At 42.3% G+C, this 20,790-nt stretch overlaps 1 protein-coding gene across 4 annotated transcripts in view; it reads left to right on the forward strand.

Annotated features, from left to right (window-relative positions):
* Positions 1-20,790, forward strand: part of sema6a (sema domain, transmembrane domain (TM), and cytoplasmic domain, (semaphorin) 6A) — a 103,018-nt gene that overhangs the window by 64,995 nt on the left and 17,233 nt on the right. For 2 of the 4 annotated variants that reach the window (XM_051422230.1, XM_051422229.1), the window contains 12 exons: positions 483-573; positions 2,004-2,123; positions 2,643-2,731; positions 5,343-5,560; positions 7,341-7,472; positions 9,540-9,695; positions 12,381-12,554; positions 14,254-14,394; positions 14,528-14,605; positions 18,617-18,675; positions 19,570-19,590; positions 19,804-19,824. In XM_051422230.1, coding sequence (XP_051278190.1) covers positions 483-573; positions 2,004-2,123; positions 2,643-2,731; positions 5,343-5,560; positions 7,341-7,472; positions 9,540-9,695; positions 12,381-12,554; positions 14,254-14,394; positions 14,528-14,605; positions 18,617-18,675; positions 19,570-19,590; positions 19,804-19,824 — 1,300 coding nt within the window. The remainder of the gene's footprint in view (positions 1-482; positions 574-2,003; positions 2,124-2,642; positions 2,732-5,342; positions 5,561-7,340; positions 7,473-9,539; positions 9,696-12,380; positions 12,555-14,253; positions 14,395-14,527; positions 14,606-18,616; positions 18,676-19,569; positions 19,591-19,803; positions 19,825-20,790) is intronic. The other 2 variants (XM_051422231.1, XM_051422232.1) reach the window with 1 other exon arrangement.

Here is a 20,790-nt window from a genome sequence, read left to right on the forward strand (position 1 = left end):
ACCAGTACAGTTGACGAATAACAGAATGGCAGGGGGAAGCAAACCACATCCACCCATACTGTGGAACATGTTGCTGTGGAAAATGTTGCTGTGGAAAATGTCAGTTTTTTAAAAATTTCCCTCCTTGGCAGTTTCCCAGATACTCCCACATGGGCTGCTTTGACAGGTCTCAGTAGGACACCAGAGTGGCATCCACGGGATATTAGTTTAGGTCAGAGTTAGATGGACACACTCCTGGGCTGGGTACCACAGCTATTTTATTATGACTCACACCATACTTCTTCACTTTTCCACAGTATTTTTGTGGTAGTGCCTTCAAATTGTCATTTTTTTGACATTTCTCATTTTGCTCCTCTAGATCTTTTCCTCCAACTGGGAGCCGACATTGTCTGTCTTAGTTGTATTTCAAATCCATTGTTTGGTTTGACAACACTACATTGTCTTGACCCTCTGTTGACCTTTCACCTCATTTGCGACCCTAGATGGACACCCTGGAGGCTCTGGGAGAGGAGATCAGTGGAATGGCACGCTGCCCATATGATGCCAAGCACGCCAATGTTGCGCTCTTTGCTGGTAAGATTAAATGCATCTGTATGTGTCCAATTAACAATTTATTCATCCGTTTTCAAGTACTTAATTATATTTATCATCACTGTGATTTTTAATCAAGTCCTTTCCTGTGGCTTTACGTGAGAGAAACTCTTCACAAGTTTCCGTTAGGCAAAAATAGATTAAGTGTGTGTGATACTACTACTGCTCATTGACTGCCATGAGGCAAAAACATTCATCCTAATTTTCTCCTATCTGCACTCATTAAACATTGGAACACGTTTAAGCTAGATGGGAAAGTTGAGTCTATTTGAGCAAGGGGATTAGTTGCGGTTGTATTTAATATTGTTCTTAATGCCCTGCGGTTTATTATAATGGCAATACTCTGACAACATGTCAAGAGTGAAAGCCAATCTATGTTACATGCACTAGAGCAAATCATCAAACTCGAGGCCACATTTGCTCTGTGTCAGGAATTTGCTGCTTTTTAGAGCCATTTGGAAACACATCAATAGTATTGTGGCAACAGATTTATCTTTCTCTGACTTTTATTGTACTTTCCTGTCGACCACATTGTCTCTCGATCGCTTTCTTTCAAAATGCATAAAATTAAAAATAAGTCACAAACGGATGGGACCAGAATGAGTCAGCTTTCCATTGGCGGGGTGAGATTCTTCTGATGGTACGGAGCCACAGGCTGCTAAAGACATTTAGTCACCATTCATATTTGCTGTGAACCGATTTATGGCAGTATTGATGAGCTGTCCCTGCCTGTTAAAAGCCGAGGAGGAGAGTAAACGCCTTGCTCGACCAGTTAATGTGTAGCAGAGCTGCTTGGAAGGAGCTGGAAGCACTGAGTAATCAAGAGGGTTCCTCTGACTGCTATCCTTTCAATTATGTAGTTTGAGTTTCCACTGTGGTTATAGCCAAGGCAGGCTGAGGTCATGCTGGTGGTGGATTGTGTTGGTGAAGCATGTGTGTGTACGTACGTGTGTGTAACTGTGGCTTTCTTTGGGGCTCTCAGACTGTGTGTGTGTGTGTGTGTGTGTGTGTGTGTGTGTGTGTGTGTGTGTGTGTGTGTGTGTCTGTGAATGCAGGGCTTCAGTGTGCTTTTAAAGTGTGTTTGCCGGAGTGAGCAATTACAAATGTGCAACATGTTTAAGTGTGTGTACAGCCTGTTTGTTGTCCATCAGAGAGTCTCTTTGGTTTGCGTGATTCATTCATTTTCCAAGTCGGAGCCATCTGAAACATGTTTGTGTACCCAGCCACAGAGAGCAGGAGTCTCTGAGTGGCTTTATGTGTTTTTCTTTTGACTGAACCTTACTCTCTTCACCTTTTTCCTCTTTCCTTTATGGCTCTCTCTCTCTCTCTGTCTTTCTCTTTCCATTCTTCTTCACACACCATCTCCATCTTTCCTTCTTATTGCTCTTTTCGTCTCTGTATTCCCATTCCAGATGGCAAGCTGTACTCGGCCACCGTAACAGACTTTCTTGCGATCGATGCGGTCATCTATCGTAGCCTAGGAGACAGCCCGACTCTGCGCACTGTCAAACACGACTCCAAATGGCTGAAAGGTGAGTTGGAGACACAAACAAGTTCTATGTGGTTGGAAAGCACCGAGCTGATTGACAAGTTAGAAAACAAACTCGAGTTTCGACATGCATGCCTGACCATGTGTTTGTGTGATTTATGATTTGTGTGTATGTGTGTCCTTTGTGCCTCTGTGAATGAATCCAGGTATGAAGTGCAAGAGCACTTATGCTAATGCCACACGCTCTGTTTGATGCAGTACATTTTGCCAACCTGCCCTGGTAGAGTTGATGTAGCCAGGAAATTGCTCTGCCCCAGGGAGAAACAAGCACAAGTCCAGCCTGTCAAAACTCAATAGAGAGATCCCTCTTTCCTTGCATGCAAATTGTTTCGCTGATATGATGGATGATAGATTGAGGCACTCAAAGCTCACAGTTGGTGCTTTTCTGCATAATATGACAGATATTCCGGCTGTTTACTGTGAAATATTGTGTCAGAAGGGTTTTGTCACGGCGAAATGTCACTTTGACTCATTTTTTATTTCATTTTTTTTCCTCCCACAGAGCCCTACTTTGTCCAGGCAGTCGATTATGGGGACTTCATCTACTTCTTCTTTCGGGAAATTGCTATGGAGTACAACACAATGGGAAAGGTAAGCACAGGCTCCCTTCTTCTGCTATTGTTTGAACTCTAATCAGAGGTGACTTCCTATTTACAAGGAGAATCAGGAAGTGCCTGAGGAAACTAACAGGATATGGGTGTATCACATAACTGGAAGGAGGCTTTCAGGAGCTGTAAAGTGGCCAAACATTTTTCAGTAACAGATAAACACTGGGCAGGATGCAGGACCTAAAATAGAACCAAAAAGCAAATTCTGTGGATGTCTGGAGATCCCATTTTGAAGTCTAAATATACCGCTTGCATTGCACGTCCGCATCCGTCCGGCAGTGCTCCCGTTTGACCTATCGTCTCAATGTTTCCCAAGAGGAATTCCACCCAAGTGTCTCTGAGAAATGAGACGGAGTGGAAGAGGAAAGGTTGAAGAAGAAACAGGCTTTCCTCAGGTTTTACACCAGAGGGACAGTAACAGACATTTTTCTATTAATCTTCTCAATTCAGTTTTGGACCCTGCCCTCAAAAAGTTTAATTGGATACCAGGCAGGAGAAAATACATTATGGAAATGAATCGTTCAGTATGTATTTTTCAGAATAAATGAAAGGAAACACACGAGAGAGCGTGAAAGAGAGGGGACGAGATGAGAACAGAGCGGAGGTAACGGGAAACACAGACATAATGGATTCGCTGCCAGAAGTGACAGGCATGTGTTATCCAGAGCATGAATACAGATCAGGCCTCTCAATCTGCTGGGTGTTTTGAAAGCAGTGTCAGTATAATTATGCATGTGGTGGTAGAACTGATGGTGCAGAGCGCAATTTAACATTTAGTAAATTATATCTCTTCATTATTATAAAGGAGATTGGCCTCCCCTGACAATGTAAGCAGTCATTTGTGCTTTATAGCAAATTGATAAATCTACAGCAGCAGGTTGATGTTTGCTTTAGTTTGGATTGGTATGGTGTTATCTGGAAAACGCAACAGGATAAATATTTTACGAATTAACAAGTCTTGAGTGAGGTATTTGTTCTGTGTGAGTGATCTGTTTATTTGTACTCGTTTCTGTGTGTGTGTGTAGTGGCTGTGCCCAGGTAACACACAGATAAGCCAGAGTTCAACTATCTTTAGCGAAGAGAAATGTGAGAAACTGAACTGATATATGTAAAGCTGACATAATTCCACATTCAACTTGACAGTCTCACCTGTTCTGTGTAATACATTTTCTGTAATCTTGGTGCTCTTTAATCTCAGGCCCATGTGTGTGCCTGTGTGTGCGACATGAGTGAACGAGTATTTTCTGTGCTTTTGTGCATGCATTTCTTTGGTTGTAATATGCATGGGTGAGGGTGTGTTTATGTGTGGTTTTCTGTGGGTGTGTGTGTGTAGAGGGATCTGGTTTAAATGCATGTTCGCTCCCATTCACACTGTTTACTCTAGGTTGCAATTTCAGGTCAGGGTTAGATTTATTGCTGTTAAGTATAGTGTGACAACAACTAATTACAATACTGACTGTGTGATCTTACGGCAGAGTTGTAATTACAGCACCGGCTCCTATTTGAAGCTGTATACTTTACATTTTCTGTTGCCAGGTGCTGACTCTTTAACAGCATATCAAACACACCAATTTACTCTTCTGTGTCTTTAATTTGCTATAAAGTGATGAAACGTTGGATTAAGACACTGTGGTGTCTCCCAAAGATTTTGGTCATAACAGGGCCTTTACTGTGTTCTGTAGGAATCAAATTCCAATGTTTCTTATCCTCTGACTTTGGAAATAGCTGTTGAGAAAGAAATCTCACTACCAGGTCCATTTAGCAGCTGTTTCGATCATATCACATAATCTTTATCATAAGTAAGTGTTCGCCCAGTTGTCATGGAAATGTTCAAACTTCCATTTTAGACTGAGCACTTAATGGACTTCTCATCCATGCTGGCATAAAACCTTTGCTTTCAAGCAGCATAGACGAGTAGGCAATCTCCAGATGAAGATCATGTGACGCAGTAAGATCAAAAGGTCCAGAACAATTGCTAAATTGTGGTGAGATTGGTTTCTTTACCCTCATAAAGATGCAGAGTGGAAAATAAAAGATTCAGTTAAGTGTGTGTGAATTTTCTATTTATACAGGAAATTATGGTCCATTATGGGTCGTTTACAACCCATAACAAAAAACATTAGAGGCTCTTTAGATGCAAAAAAGAAAATTATTACATATCAAAAAGGTGGAAAAAGTGTGGAAAAAAGTGAATGCTCTGTCGTAAGATCACCCAAGTGTTAATTACTTTTGTTAAACAAGCTTCTAGCCTTAAAGGTGAACTACACCAATTTTACACATCTAAGTTTGTTAATGAGTCCTGGGAGGACTACTGTATATGTGAAAAAAGTTGTTCCAGAGGGAGCTAATTGAAATATGATAAAAGTGCCTCAGGTGGTTGTCGCTTTAGTTGCCGTCAGTTCATTGTGACTCCAACAATGTCATAGGAGTGCAATGCTGAATCAGTGGACTCGCTGGACTCCTTTGTCGGACTGCTAAACAGTTCAGTGCCAGACACTGAGACTGCAGATGTGACATGTGACATAAGTGACTGTTGATTGTAAAACTCCTGAGCTATCCAAATGTAACCTTTCAACTGTGTGTGTCTTGGTCAGGTGGTGTTTCCTCGGGTGGCCAGGGTTTGTAAGAACGACCGTGGCGGCTCTCCCCGTGTCCTGGAGAAGCAGTGGACCTCATTTCTCAAATCTCGCCTGAACTGCTCCATCCCTGGTGACTCCCACTTCTACTTCAACATCCTGCAGGCTGTGACAGATGTCATCCACATCAATGGGAGGGATGTAGTGATGGCAACCTTCTCCACACCTTACAACAGGTACCCTGAAGAAGATGAATCTAAATTAGGCATTGAAAAATCAACACACGTGTTTCGAACCTCAAGAGGTTTGAGGTTAGCAACAGATGGAAGGGATTTGTTGAGGTCATTTTATCCAGCTATCTTCTTTTCCCTTCTGTGAGTGTCAACAACTGTTTTGCACTTCCCATTCATTAACCCGATCATCTTTCTCAGTTTGAAATACTTTCATAAATGCCCTCAATTCATCAACATCATGACAGTCTGACCTTTGTTAATGTTAGTAGCGTGTGTCCCTGATGTGCCTCCTGGCAACATGTAATTTCTGAGACTTCTGGGTCAACATTTACATCTTCTGTCAAAACAATTTTTTGCCCTTTTGACATGCAGGTGTTTAATCTTATTTTCCCTTTTACAATTCATATTCAGAACTACTTTCGTATTCATAGGCAGGGGGAGTTGTTATCTAAATTGAAAATTACCACAAAGCCATAGAGCTTGGCTGATAGCTTGCACATATTGTAATTTTCCATTTTATGGCTGCTTTTTAGCAGATAAGACAATTGCTTGTGACAATGCAATTGAGCATGGTTAATGGACATTAAAGCCCAATGAAGCAGTGCCTCTGAAAATTTCTATAAGCGCCAGTTTTGATCCTGGCATTCATTTTCCATTTCATAGTCAGCGGGTGAAATTAGAAGGAGCACGTTCAGACTGTAGGCAGCTCTGGACACTTTGTGTCGTTTAATTGTCTGTCTGGATGTCTGGCTGAGTTGCTGCTTGGCCCAGTCACTTGCTAACTGGCTGCCCCACCATCTATCTGTCCTGTTAGCAGTCTGATATTAACAGACATATGACTGTCTAACTTTCTGTACATATCCAATACAGGGGGTAATTACTGTAATTTAGTAGCTAAGCCAAGAATCAACAGCTCTCTGACCTTGCTCTCTATAATACTGCCCTTGTGTATGCTGTCTCCCCGATGTCTACATGAGCTTAACCCATGATGCAACTGCAAGAAAATCCAGCCAGCTGAGAGAGATTTCTCTTTAAAAGAAAGTCTGATAAAGAATAAACAATTCCTAGTTTATGTTCTAAATTCTGAGAGCAGATGCATGAAAAATAGAAAAGTGACTCAGCAATCTGCTATGCATTGATTCACACACAGACGGAAAGAAGCCAGTGGCTCCGTTGCTATCACAAGATGGGTGTTTTTCCCCTTATATGAATGGCAATAAAAAGATAATCTGTTGTCCATATTTCTTGCCCAACAGTGGACTTTTGATGAACTTTGATGCCTTGAGGCTTTTGGGGAAACCCAGTCTTGGCGGGTAGGGTGAGGGAATGTGTGTCCTCATGAGGCTTGGCAGGCACAGAAACTGTAACTCATAGACTACTTTATGCAATAACACTAGTGTATGGACTGATATAATAGCACTGATAATGTAATAAATACAGAACAAGAATAATTGCTGCAAGCATTAGAACAATTAATCAATTCTACTAAAAGAAATTGAGGATTACGTTTTCACTTTAGGGGTATGCGGAAAATACTCTTTTTTTTTTAATATTGCAAAACCTTGACAACATGACACACAGACAGCATCACCCAGTGTAAACATGCAACAGCTAAAATGAGCCATCCTCGAGGGATTTAACCCACTCTAAAATGGGATTGTAAACCCATTTTTTTCTGTCTCCTGGTGATAGTCCAGACTTTGCAAGGTGTTTCTTTGATATATTCAGTTGAGAGGATTGTTTATGTTGTTGGGTTTTTTTCCCCCTGTCTGTGTTGTGGCAGTATCCCAGGCTCTGCGGTGTGCGCCTATGACATGGCGGAGGTGGCCAACACGTTCACAGGGCGTTTCAAAGAGCAGAAATCCCCAGACTCCACCTGGACGCCTTTTCCTGAAGACAAGGTTCCCAAGCCAAGGTACAAAAGCAGTTAATTAACCACAGCACGCACACACACACAGGCATGCACACATGGGATTTACAGTAACACAGTTGCATACACATACAGCACATTCAGTCACACAGTCTCTCTCTCTTCCTCCCTTTCTTCTCACTCCTCTCTCTCTCTCTCTGTCTCTCTCTCTCTCTCTCTCTCTCTCTCACACACACACACACACACACACACACACAAGATGTACTGGATGTCCCTCTAATTAATGCATAAGACTTGTTAAATTACTATGTGTTAATATGACCACATTTTTAACTCCTGTTGCGTCACTTTTTCTATACATACCAATGTCTTTTTTAATATGGGATTACACATCCTGTGTCACATTGCATCACAGCCACAGCCACATTCACACAGTTACAACTTCTTGTCACACTTGTACCTGTAACCCATTACCTCACCTCTCTCCCCCACACGCAGCTGCATTAAAGAAGGGCTCAGTATCAACAAATGAAGCATGAGATCATTTTACAGATGGCTGGCTAATTCAACAAATGCACCAGCCTGATCAATCTCCCGTCTATTGCTTGCTAATTAGTGCGCTAAGAGCTGCTCTTCTATTCTCCAGAAAAAAAAAAACAGATTTACCACAAAGATCTGGGCCATGATAATTGTTGGTACCCTTTGTGTGTGTGTGTGTGTGTGTGTGTGTGTGTGTGTGTGTGTGTGTGTGTGTGTTCCCATATGGATGAGGAGGCAGTTCCTCACCAAAAGAGAGCATGTACTGCACTGCCGGTGCATTCATCCCCATGCGTTGTGTGAATCAGTGTATACGTATGTGTGAGTTTCCCCAATTAGCATGTAATTACTTTATTATGTTCAACAAGGTCAGATGTTGAAGAGATCAGATATACCCGCCGTTGTTTCTGCAGTGACTGATGTGATTGATTTCATTTCCATCCTCTGGTGCATTCAGACCGTTTATCTGCAGGCAAACAGACGGAGAGTTGTAACAATGCCACCTAGGTCTGGCCCTGCAGCAGACTGTTCCTCCATGTGTTAGACTCTCATACTGAATCATTTACAGTGTTTCGCATTAAGAGATGTCTGTTTCCGTTCTGCCCTCCATATGTCCACTGACATAAATGTAGCTACACCAAAGAAAATGTCATAGGACTGGCTGCTACTGTTTCTTTTTTACATTGACAAAAGGTTCTGCTGACCCTTACTTTAACGATATCAATTTAGGTTGATTTAACATTAGCAGCAGTTGACTTTAACTTATCTGTCAAGGGGATTTTCTATATACTTAAGGCCAGAAATGCAGACCTTGAAGAGTTAAAAAGTAGTTTTCAAACTTTCTCTTGCAGGTTTTGAATATTCGTCTAAATCAAACTACATGTTTCTTCACAATTAGATAGATATGACATAGGAATTGGTTAGGAATAGGAATGGCTGAAGGATTTTTTTTTCATTATTGAATTCCCTTTATTCTACTTTTTATATAAAGGAAGGTTTTTAGGAAGATGAATATACTTTTTTCTTCAGTACACACGTACAGTATATATTTTTTAGGGCTTGGTCTTGACATGTTGACAGTGTCAGACATTCAGTGGCCAGCTGGCTAATATTTCTAGGACCTGGTGTGGATTATGTGGTGTGGCAGGGTATCAAAGAGCACGCAGTAAAGGGGTTTTACAAGCTCTCAGAGGTGAGATGCCTGCAAAGGGGATATGCTATCAAAAGCAGCTTCTCTTTTACAAGCAGCTCACCAACTCCCTGTAAAAGGATCAGATAGATAGAATGTCTCAGTGCTTTACCCCAAGTCCAGAGAAAGGAAGACATCTTGTGTCCTCTGCTCTGACCAAAATCTGTTGGAATGATAGTTTAGTCATTTAAGGTTGCACTCTCATTGATTTTAAGGAAGTAGAACTTTCTGTTTCCTATTGGAGCTCTGGCCTGAAAAATAGCTTATTCCCCCCACAGTCAATGTAGAGGTTTTTCTTCAGTACTTTTCCCTTCTTCTACTAACCATTTTTCTCTCCCATCATCCCTCCTCCTTGTTGCCATCCTCCTCCTGCTCTCCATTTGCAGGCCTGGCAACTGTGCTGGCACTCCAACCATGGAGAGGTACAAGGTATCCAACGAGTTCCCCGACGACACACTCAACTTCATCAAGATGCATCCTCTGATGGATGAGGCCGTGCCCTCTATCGCTAACAGGCCCTGGTTCCTCAAGACCATGGTCCGGTAAGTATTACACACTCCAAGTGCCGTCGTCATCAGAGGTCTACAAGCCTCTTCAGCCCAGGACAATAATTACGTGAAGTGCTGCACTGAGAGCGAGGCTCATTAAAACACAGTAGTACTCCACCACAAACCAGCCGCTGACCTATTTTCGCTGTAGTAGAGGAAACACTGATCTACACTGTACTATCTCTCTCCCAGAGTGACCGTGTAGTGATGTGATGAAGACAGAGTAAACAATTTGAATTCTCAGTGATATTTGTCTTAATGGGTTAGGAAGTCTTCATACAAACAGATATTTCATATGTACACTTAGAAGCCCTTATTAAGATGATTTTAGCTATGTTTAGTCTTTGTTGCAAAGTGCCTGTTTAGATCCTCTGAGGATATTTCAAAGAGAGTAAAAAGATTTATTTTTTTGTTCTGTTGTTGGCTTTTCTCCTGAGTCTCTGGATTTGAGCCCATTTCCCAAAAGCCAGTGCACTGTGGCTGATTCCGTTTGATCATAAAGGTCTGTCTGGCTCTAAGCTACACTACACAGACATTTCAGCAAGCCTCTGGGGGAATACGACAGTACACCGCCATCCCATTGACAAGGCAAAAGTAGCTGACAGAGCATTTGGTAAAACTTGAAAAAAAAAAAAAATCTCGGTTTTAATTTGGACCTGGTTCTGAATTGCAGCTGCTGGAGATTTAAGGTTAGGAGTGCTTGCCAGACCCTTGTCAAGCTTCAGTGTTGGTAACATCACTTTAACAATGAGCTACATAAAGAATTGTTCCTAGCTTTTACAAATTATTTGCATCGTATCACATCTTGCTGCTACTTTGCTGAGGTCTGACCTACATACTGTGCAGGCTTAGTCAGAATATGAACAGCTTTCATCAAGGTTATCCCTGCAACTCTCTCTGGTCATTAGTGTACTATATCATAGGACCACAATATGACTGACACAGGGTCTCTGTCTTTACATAATAAGCAATGAGACTGTTGTATGTGATTTAAAATGACACCACAGCGAGCAGAGCCTTGCATGCAAGTCGGAGGCAGTAGTTAAAAGCATTATGTAAGCTCAAAAAGCATCATGAAGGCTTATGGGGTGGAAGAGGAGTGTGGTTTTTTATGATATCTGTCACAGTCGATGTGTAATACTATTCTTGAGCTGAAGTCAACTGGAAACAAAATCAGTAATAGGGTTTGAACCTTGGATCCACCCTGGAGAGGACACCCCAATATCCAGCAAGAGCTTTTTCTGCAAATTTGAAAATGCTTTTCTGTCCTGAGACTTGCTGTGCTGTGGCAGGGACCTCAGCTGGCTGGGCACGATGAATCAAATGGAGAGGGGAAGACACTCTGAAGAATCCCCCTCTTGAGATTTTCATTATCCTGAATAGGAAAGACAGTGAATGTCTTAGTCCTTGAGATTGTATTATTTTGTTCAGATCAAATCCCATTGGCACAGTCCTTGGAGTTCCTCCTTTTATGATTGAATAGATCAAAATCACACTAGACCTTCAGATTGCTGTTATTGTTGATTGGACAAAGCCACTGACACACTGAGCATTTACGAGAGATATTTAAAGAAATCAGCAGTGGGGATGGGATAAGAGGATGTGGCCTTGTTTTTTTTTTAATGGGCTCATGATGTGAACTGTTCTCTCTAGTAAGGTTACATTTAAATGTATCACATCCAAAATAAATTCTGAACTTTTTCACCCATTTCCACATAGAGAACACTTAGTAAACCAATAATGAGGGTAAAAGTGGAGTTCCTAGATTTCCGGATAAGCTCTCATTTTTAATCTTTAAATCCTGTCTTCTTCAATTAAAACATCTGAAAACAAGCATTTGCATAATACACTCTGATGGGCAGATATGTACCTTTTTGATAACTTTGAGAGTTTGGCCCTGAAACTAATTGAGAGATAGATACCAGCATCTGTGATGCAATGAAATCAGATGGTAAAAGTAAATAGCTTTAAGAGGTATTTCTTAAAACATGTTTGATCCATCTGAATTTTCCTTCTAATGCCCACAAGCTCAATGGGGCACTGATCCAAAACACACTGACTGGCAGGTGTTTAATTTGCTAACTTGAATCTGCTTGGTATGTTTTTTTTGTGAAAATTGATTTTTATGCCCACCCACCTGGTGCTGAATCAAACTGTGTGATCAGCAGCTGTCAATCAGAAAATAAGTTGGGCCCGTTGTCTGTTGTCTGCAACTTGTGTGTAATGTTTTTCTTCTAGGAATCCACCTGACATGCCCTATGGCAGTCTGATTGAGTTTCTAATGAAATAACAGTTAATTAATGAGTTAATTAAGACTTTGTAATCTCCCCTGCTGCTCCTTATTCTTTTTTTAGACATCTGACGTGAATGATGGAAGGCACAGTAATTGATTGATAGATTATATAATTATTATTTGGGAAATTATAGTCACCCTTTGTTTGTTGTTCTTATTTGTTTCGTTTTTGTAGTTGCGAGTAGCTTGATGAAAATTTAATCTTACAAGTTTTTGAATGTGGTCCAGTAGAAAGAGCACTGCACTGGGAAGGAGTTCAAAACATTTACATTGAATCCCTGCGGGTGTTTTTCATCACCATCTGTTGCTCTTCTAAAAGGCAAACGTGACTAATTAATTGACTGATTGATTGGTTGATTTATTTTACTTGGTATTCCTTGTTTCAGGTATCGTCTGACTCGCATTGTGGTGGACAATGAGGCGGGTCCCAATAAGAACCACACAGTGGTCTTCCTGGGATCTGAGAGAGGCATCATCCTCAAGTTTCTGGCCAAGATGAGCAACGGCTTCCTCAACGATAGCCTGTTTCTGGAGGAGCTCAACGTCTATAACCCTGACAAGTATGTAGCTCTGGGTGTACGTGTGTATGTGTAAGAGGGATGGATAGAAATAGAGAAACACATGGATACAGTTGCTACAAATAAAGGAAGGTCAGTTATTGCATATGTGTGTGTTATAGAGAGTGCATATGTGTGTGATTTTGCATGTTTCCAACCATCTCCAGACTCAGCCAACCCACCAACCCACCAGCTCCATCAGTACCAGCCAGTTCCCCTGACCCAAGCTATATAGTGAAGCCAGCCAGCCAGATGGCTACTCTATCATTTAAAAGAGTTTTATCAGGTTACACTCTGCCCAACCGCAGCTACTAAATTAAAGACATAGACCCCAAGGCTCTGGATAACGTAGCGCTGTGGTTCACAACCACAGCGGAGCCCAGCTCCTCCAAAACGTTGGCTGATTAAAGGAAACACACACACACACACACTCACTCACACTCCAGGGTCTGTGTTTGTCTTCAGAGCCAGCCTGGGATCTCTCTCTAATACATTACACGGCTGTTAGTGCATGTATGGATGTGAATGTGCGTGTGTGTGTAGTCACGAGTGTGTGTGAGCTGGGCACGGTGAGGTGAGCGAGTTGAGTATTGTTGTGTATTTGGACTAGAAGTGAATAAGAAAAAATCTGCCACAGTATGACCCTGCCAAAACAAATATTTAGTCGAGGGGTAATGGATGAGGGGGAACGAATGGCAGTACAGAGGAGGGAGAAAGAACAGAGGAGAGGACCAGAGAAGAGAAATGAGAAGAAGCAGAGCGGAGAATATGTGATTGTGTTAGACAGCCGAGAAAAAGAAGGGAATGAGAGCAAAGACTTGACAGGGGGGCTTTCAAGGTTACCACTGTTTGTTATCCAACATGCTGCGGCCATGTGACGAACCGTATGGAGGGGATGAAGGGCAGGCCCTGCCTTCTCTCCTCTCCCCTCGCTGCGTCTCCTTGCTTCTTGTATCTTGTTTCCCTTCTCTCCTCTTCCCTGGCTCTATGGCTGGGGAAGAGCATTCGTCGGCTGCTGGCCATCTGGCTTTAGTCGCGTTCAGTAAGTGACTTTGCCCGCCTGCTTCCCAGGCCTGGCTGGCTGGATCAGTGCAGGCCCGATTGTCGTGCATTACCCAGTGTAGATGGTCTCTAAGCCCTAATTGAGAGCGTTAATGCGGGACCAGAGCACTGCGAACGGGAGATTAAATCCCAGGAGCTGGATGGCGGGATGGAGAGAGGAATGGATGGAGAGAAGGGATAGAAAGCTTGACACGCCCTGAAGGATTAGAGTGTGCTCCTGTGGGGCCGAGTAGACAAAGAAGACTAGCGGGGATGGAGGAATGGAAGAATGTGGAGTAGGGGGGAGGAGGGAGTTAATGTTAGTGGGGTTTACAGTTAAGTGCGGTGTTATTGCTGACTGCTCACAGTGCCCATCTGTCTGTTTATCTGTTGTATCTGTATCACCCCTTTCTTTATCTCTCTTTATCTCCCACTCTGTTCCTGACCCCACGTTCTCGAGTCTAGCATTATCTCTGTTCTCCCAGCTGACCTCACACTTTGTCTCTCTGCCACATCTTAATCTTCCTCTTTTTTTTATCTCTTTAGATGAACTCTGATCTGATCTTATATTTCTGCTCACCAACTTTTCTACAATACTTTGCTCCTAAATAGTTGAAGGAAATACAAAAAAATCCCTTTTTGTCTTCTCTCTCTCCTCTAGGTGCAGTATTGATGGTGTGGAGGACAAGCGCATCATCGGCATGCAGATAGACAGCAAGAGTCACGCTTTGTGGGTCGCTTTCACCTCCTGTGTGGTTAAAGTGCCGCTGTCCCGCTGTGAAAGGCATGGAAGATGCAAGAAGTAAGTTTGATGCATGCACATGAAATCCTAAAGAATACAGTATGATGAGGGGCTGATGGTGTGTGTGTGTGTGTGTGTGTGTGTGTGTGTGTGTGTGTGTGTGTGTGTGTGTGTGTGTTTGTCTCACATCCAGGTCTTGTATAGCCTCCAGGGACCCATACTGTGGTTGGGTGCCAGAAGGAGCCTGCAGACAGGTGGTTGGTAACACCAAGTAAGTATTCAGCAGTTTAAATCTGTTCATAAAACATGTAAAACATTGTGCTGGGTACATATTTGTAGCTGAGAGAAAGTAATTAACATGATGCTGGTGGTTTTAAAAAGCCTGAAACACATGTGTTTTCCAGGCAACTTTTATGAAACAGTATGCCACCTTCTTTGTCATGCCTGGTGGCATTTGTGTCTGAATGTGTTGTGTCTCTGATCTTTCTAATTTTATGGTGTGTAAGTGCAATTTCCTCCAACTGAAAGGGCTATTGGAAGGATGAATGGAAGGAAAGTGTTGTTTGCCCCAGGCTCGGGGGTTGGGTACGCAGGGCTGGGGAAAGCTTGATGGTCGCGGTAACTATAATTTGTGGCTGTAGTTATGACACAGAACCAGATTATGCTTTCTGAACAAACAGCATATGGAGTTTTGTGGTGGGAAAAACATTTTACAGATGAAGTCATAACAAAAGGACCACTGCTCCAGTGGCTATTTGACATTGAATGAATTTGATCCCCCTGCTGCAAAATGATTGGTCTGGCTTGCCAGTGCACCAAAGGCACACGTACCCACATGCACACACAAAAACACACACGCAGGCCATCCTATTATTATTCCGTAAAGCTGCAGTGGACTGTTCTGATTGAGTTTCCACTTTGGAGCAGGAGCCGACACAGGGGCATTAAGAGGGCAGATGACCTCGCTCCTTTACTGTACAATATTTCTGATTGGGGGGTGTGGTGGCGGTAAAAGTATTTTCCAGGCTGGACAGGATGGGGAATGAAGCGAGGGAGGAGAGATTCAGAGACATTTTGGTGTTAAATAAAAAGGTTTGGTCATACAAACAGGTCCCTGCAGAGATGAGACCTCTCTTTCTTAACATCAGTCTTTCTTTCTTACTTTTTCTTTTTCTCATTAAAATAAAAACCATGTTGCAGCACTATCTCTCCCTGTTTCCTTGTCTATTTGTTTACCTAACCAGCAACCTATCTGTCTTCTTAGCTCCGATTGCCCATCCCTGTCTGTGTATCTATTTTTATCCATCTTTCTTTTTCTATCTTTCCTCTGACATATTCTTTCTCTCTTGCATGCCTCTCCTCCTTTCTTCTTCCATCTGGCCTCAGCGCTTGTGTGCCAGCTTTCCCATGTGGAGTTATGCCTCTCATACCTACTGCCTATGTACAGCTTGCACTCTGGTCTCCTGCAATATGGTCCCCAGTCACCCCCTGCTCATGCATATAATCCCATATGATTCTATATGGTGGTTTTTATCTAAACTAGGTACATTGGTGTGTTTCACTGACAACAGATGAGCATATTAGTAATTGTTAATTATTTAAGCCATTATCACAGCCATCAGCCCTGACTCTTCAGGGGTGGAGTCTTGCACTGATTCAATTTGCACATATACTTACTTATTTCCTGGTGAAACCCTGATTAATAAGGTGTGAGTTTATTGCAGGTACCCTTTACTTTTAAATTTAAAGCCATAAATCAAAAAGGAATAGGCGACTTTGAGGAAACATTATGCATACTCATTTTACACTGCATGTACAGTATATTAAGTCCCTTGTTGCCCGTTTACTTCTGATATGAATAATTAATGCTATTATGCCTGACCTGCATTTCAGCAACCAAGTCCCCTCTGTGCAACCACACATCTCACATAATTATCACATCTGATGCAAGATAATATCAAATGTGGCCCTTTGCTGCCTCCAGTTACGTACAGGGAAGTTTTAATCTAATTTAAATATGCATTATGTAGTTGTAGTGGGATGCTCACCCTGAGCTGAACTGTCTGTAGTGTCACATTTGAACACACTGCACTTCTGTTGCTATAATGCAGATGCCATGGGACCTGAACCCTTTAGCCCAGGGTTCACACTATGATTCATTCACTTTCACATGTGCCAAGTAAGGCCCAGACACTGCATGTGTAGTGTGACTACTCATTGTTAATTCATCTCGAGACCAATGGGATTTAAACCTTGTAATCTTCATCTCAACACAGTCTCACCACAGTATGTAATGTTATTATCAACCATGGAAACCAGGACCGCAAGGTTTGCCAGTGTTTTGGTCTCGTGAAAGAAGCTGAACAACATTTCGGGGCAGGTTGGGACGAGATGATGAAATCTGTGAGGGAAATCCAGCAGATACCATGAGTGCTTGGACAGCATTTATGCTTAGACAGGTTCACTTGTGCAACTCTGCGTCTGCTTTGTGATTATGGCTGTGTATGATTAGCAAATCAGATAAGCAGATTAAATGTACCCCCAGATATGAAAAGAGGATGCTGCTGTTGTTGTTTGTGAGGCTGTTATTGCTGTTGCTTTTGAAGGCAGGGTCAAATTTACCATCTTTATCCCAATTAAGGTTCTGTCGGGCTGGAGGAAAGATGAATACTAAATCGTAGCATGTCATTTTTCAACCATCTCCAGCATATAAATATACATGAAGTAAAGATTTTGGCTTTGTGTCTGATGTGAGAACAGAACAGCAGAAATCCAATTCCTCCTAAAATCTCCTGTACTTGTCCCTGTTGTCAGGTTCACGCTTTCGACTCTGATCTGGGGATAGGGGGGTGGATGATGCTGTTTTGGAAAATCATTCTTCTTCATGCTATAATTGTGACCAGTGGAGGGTGAGGAAGATGAGAGGCGGGTGGACAGGCAAGAGGAGGTGGAGTAGCGAGGGGTGGGGGCTGAGAAGGACTGTGAAAAGCTGTCATGCGTGACTGTGATCCTGGTTGACAGTTGGTCCGCTCTGTTTCACAGATCTCCTTACTGCCTGCTTGGTGGTCTTTCAGGAAGAAAACAGGTCTCAGTGCAGATTGCATCAGAAAATAACATCTCCGAAACTCTCTCTCCCCCCTCTTTCGCCCTCGCTCCCTCTGTGTCATATGATGGCCCTCAAGCATGGTTACCCCTCGCTGCCCTGGTCTTGGCCCATGTGATTGGGACTACAGCCTCATATCTCTAGTGAACCTAGATGATGTCAGATACAGAGAAATAGGAAAGAGGATTGAAGTGAAGTTCTCATAAAAACATGTTTTTGTACCCTTTTTTTTTTTTTAATGAAACATTTTGGAAAAATTTACTAATTTGCTTTCTTGCCAAGAGTTAGATGAGAAAATCAATACCACTTTCATTGTACAGTAAGTGTGAAGCTTGAGTCCGAATCAGGTTAGCTTAGCTTAGCACTAAGACTTGAAACAGCTAGCCTGCCTCTGTCCAACTGTAAGAAAACAAGCACCTCTAAAGCCCACTAATTAATACGTCATATCTTGTTTGTTTCATTTTATGAAGAATTTTTGTGCCTGACTACTTCTTGGCCCGGGACCAGTAACTTTCTGGAGTCTCCGCTGGTTGCCTGGCAATTGCTCAGAGCCAAGTAATAGTCCAAGAAGAAGATTAACTTTATTAATCCCCAGTAGGGAAATTCTCCAACACATGACCCCTCTAAAACAACAAATTGTTGTTTTTATACTTTGGTTTTTGTGTGGATTAAACCATCACAGTTACTGGTGATAGAGTAGCTGTTTTCCCGTTTCCAGTTTTTGTGCTAAGCTAAGCTAAGTGGCTGCTTGCCATAACCTCTCCCATATAACTCTCAGCAAGAAAATAAATAAACAACCCATCCCAACATGTTGAACTACTCCTTTAAAGCTATGCAACATATAGCAGTTTGTTTTTTTTTTACAGTCAAATAAAACATGAATCTATTTGTATCAACACTGCTGGCAATGAGTCCTGTGCCAACTATGGATTTACTAGCCTGCCAGCATTCCTCATAACCACTGATTTTAGGCCTCCAGGGCACCTGCTAGGTGTTCTTTGATTTTGTTCCAGTATAGGGCTTTCTGCAGCCTACACTGTGTGCAAGCTTAGGGAACGCTGTGTTTGGGGGTGTTTTTGTAGTAGGTTTCCTATAGCTTTGTTACTTTGTTAGGTGTGGCGAGCCTGCATGGCCTGGCCTGTTTTCCTCTGCTGACCATGATGTCTCTGTTCCCCGCAGATCAGTCTTTGAGCAGGACGTGGAGCATGGTAACACAGATGGCCTGGGAGACTGCCAAAGTAAGCAGGCCCTCTTCACTCTTATCTTTCCTCCTCTATTCTATAACCCCCCTACCATTCCTCTCTTCTCTGTTAACTCAGTCTCCCTCTTCTCTCGGCCCTCGGTTTCCTTCTTCGCTGCTGTCACCTTTTTCTCCCCCGTCTGTTCCGCCCTCACAATCCTCTCTTTCAGCCTCTTCCATCCATCTGTCCCTTTCGGCTCTCATCCTCTTCTGTACTTCTCCCGCTGTTTCTCTGGTCTCCTGGTCAATGGAGTGTTGTGTCCACTTGGGCAAAGACTGGGTTCCTTCTTGCAAATTGCCACAAAAACACAGGACAAACTTTCAGTGACATACAGGGAAGGGATTTTACTTGTGAGCAGTCACAAGGCTCATTTAGAAATACAAAACAAGACAAGGCTCTCAACCCAGTCAGCCTCAGAAGTCTTGAAAGGTCTCTTTCACTCCACAACACAGAGAACGACACATATGGAGAATGTATATTTGTTCTTTTCATGCCCAAAATAACAGTTTGGATTTGTCAAATGTGATACTCTGTTGATATTTTACTGAGCTGCTCAGCTAGCTTACATAATAAACTTCAAAACAATTTGACGTTATATCACTCATCTTAGTCCATTTCATCTCAATTTTAACTATTTACTCAGAGTAAATGAAGGCGGTGCTTTTTCCCTTCAATTTCATCAGTGTGTTTAGTCAAGGGAAGCCAAAGCATTGAACCTTCATTAGCTGTAGAAACCATAGATCACATCTGATTAAAAGTTAGGAGAATATCGAGCTGCCAGTCGATTCTGAATTACTTTAAAAGTCATGGCTTTTGATCATGTTAAAGCATAAGCTCTCTTTACTGCAAGCAATAACACCTTTCCCCTCATTTCTTTTCTTCTCCTTCCAGACACCTTTGTGGCACTGAACGGTAAGTATCCCATATATACTGTAGAGGCAATTCAATAAAAGACAGGAGCTGCATTTCATCTCCCCTGACTCTTTAACTTCAGCCACACCTCTTCATCTAGTCAATCAATCATTCCCTCTCAAGGAAATGAAAACTCCTCCCACATGCGTAAATACGGATTATTAATGACTCAAGGTTTTAACTGAATTAATTTCATTCCTTCTTTTTTGATAGACAATCCCTCCAGTTCCGAAGGTAATGAAACATTACAGCACGGTCGGTCAATTTCACCTCTCTCATCCAGCCCCTTTGGTGTTTAGAATAAAGGACGTAGAATTTGAAATCAGAAATGTAGAATTAAAAATCTTTAATGCTGATTCTGATTCTATTAATTCTAGTAGGCCTCCTCTCCCTTTTTGTCCACCCTTCCTCTTTATCCCCTGTGCAATATCATCGATTAGCGCTGACCTTTGGTTCGCTAATTGGATGGATCTGGTTGTTGGTGGTTTAAGGCCTTAATGGTGAAGAAATGCCTCAGCATGCACATTAAACAGGACATGTGTCAACAGAGAGAGAGAGAGAGAGAGAGAGAGAGAGATTAAAGTGTTTAGAGTAAGGAAAGATCCGATGTTTCTTCCAACTGCAACCAAGCATGTGCACACTCAAAGATTGTTCAAAAAGGCTAAGGTAAACATGGACAGACAGTACATGTACGCATAGTTCCAGTGCCGACTTCTTCCTGCAAATATGTTTACTCTCCTAATCACACAGCACACTATCACAATCACACTTCACTGCTGGCTGATAACATTTTTCATCAATCAAGTCCTTTTAAAGAATGATAAACAGATGTGATTAGCCTGCAGCAAAGTCACTCTTATCCAAAGCACCCACACCTACGCTCACATCCACCTTATTTTTATCTAATCAGAGGGCGCATTAGTTTGGCTTTCAGTGAATCTCTCTCTCTCTCTCTCTCACACACACCACATACCTCGCAGCTGCCAGATCAAAACAGTCAGATCCATACAGAATGACAAGAATAGATATTTTGAAGTCGTTCCAGAAAACCCATCTCTCTCTCTCCCACCCCCCTGTGGCTGTACCCCCACTGTGATTCTCTCTCCTTTTGGACATCCAGGGTCAGAAAAAGCATCTGTGTTGGTGTGCACCCCTATAGTGCTGAATATGCTCCCACAGGCTTGGCTGTGTGTTTTCCAG

Source organism: Dicentrarchus labrax, unplaced genomic scaffold (assembly GCF_905237075.1).
Source record: "Dicentrarchus labrax unplaced genomic scaffold, dlabrax2021, whole genome shotgun sequence".
NCBI classification, from domain to species: Eukaryota; Metazoa; Chordata; class Actinopteri; family Moronidae; genus Dicentrarchus; species Dicentrarchus labrax.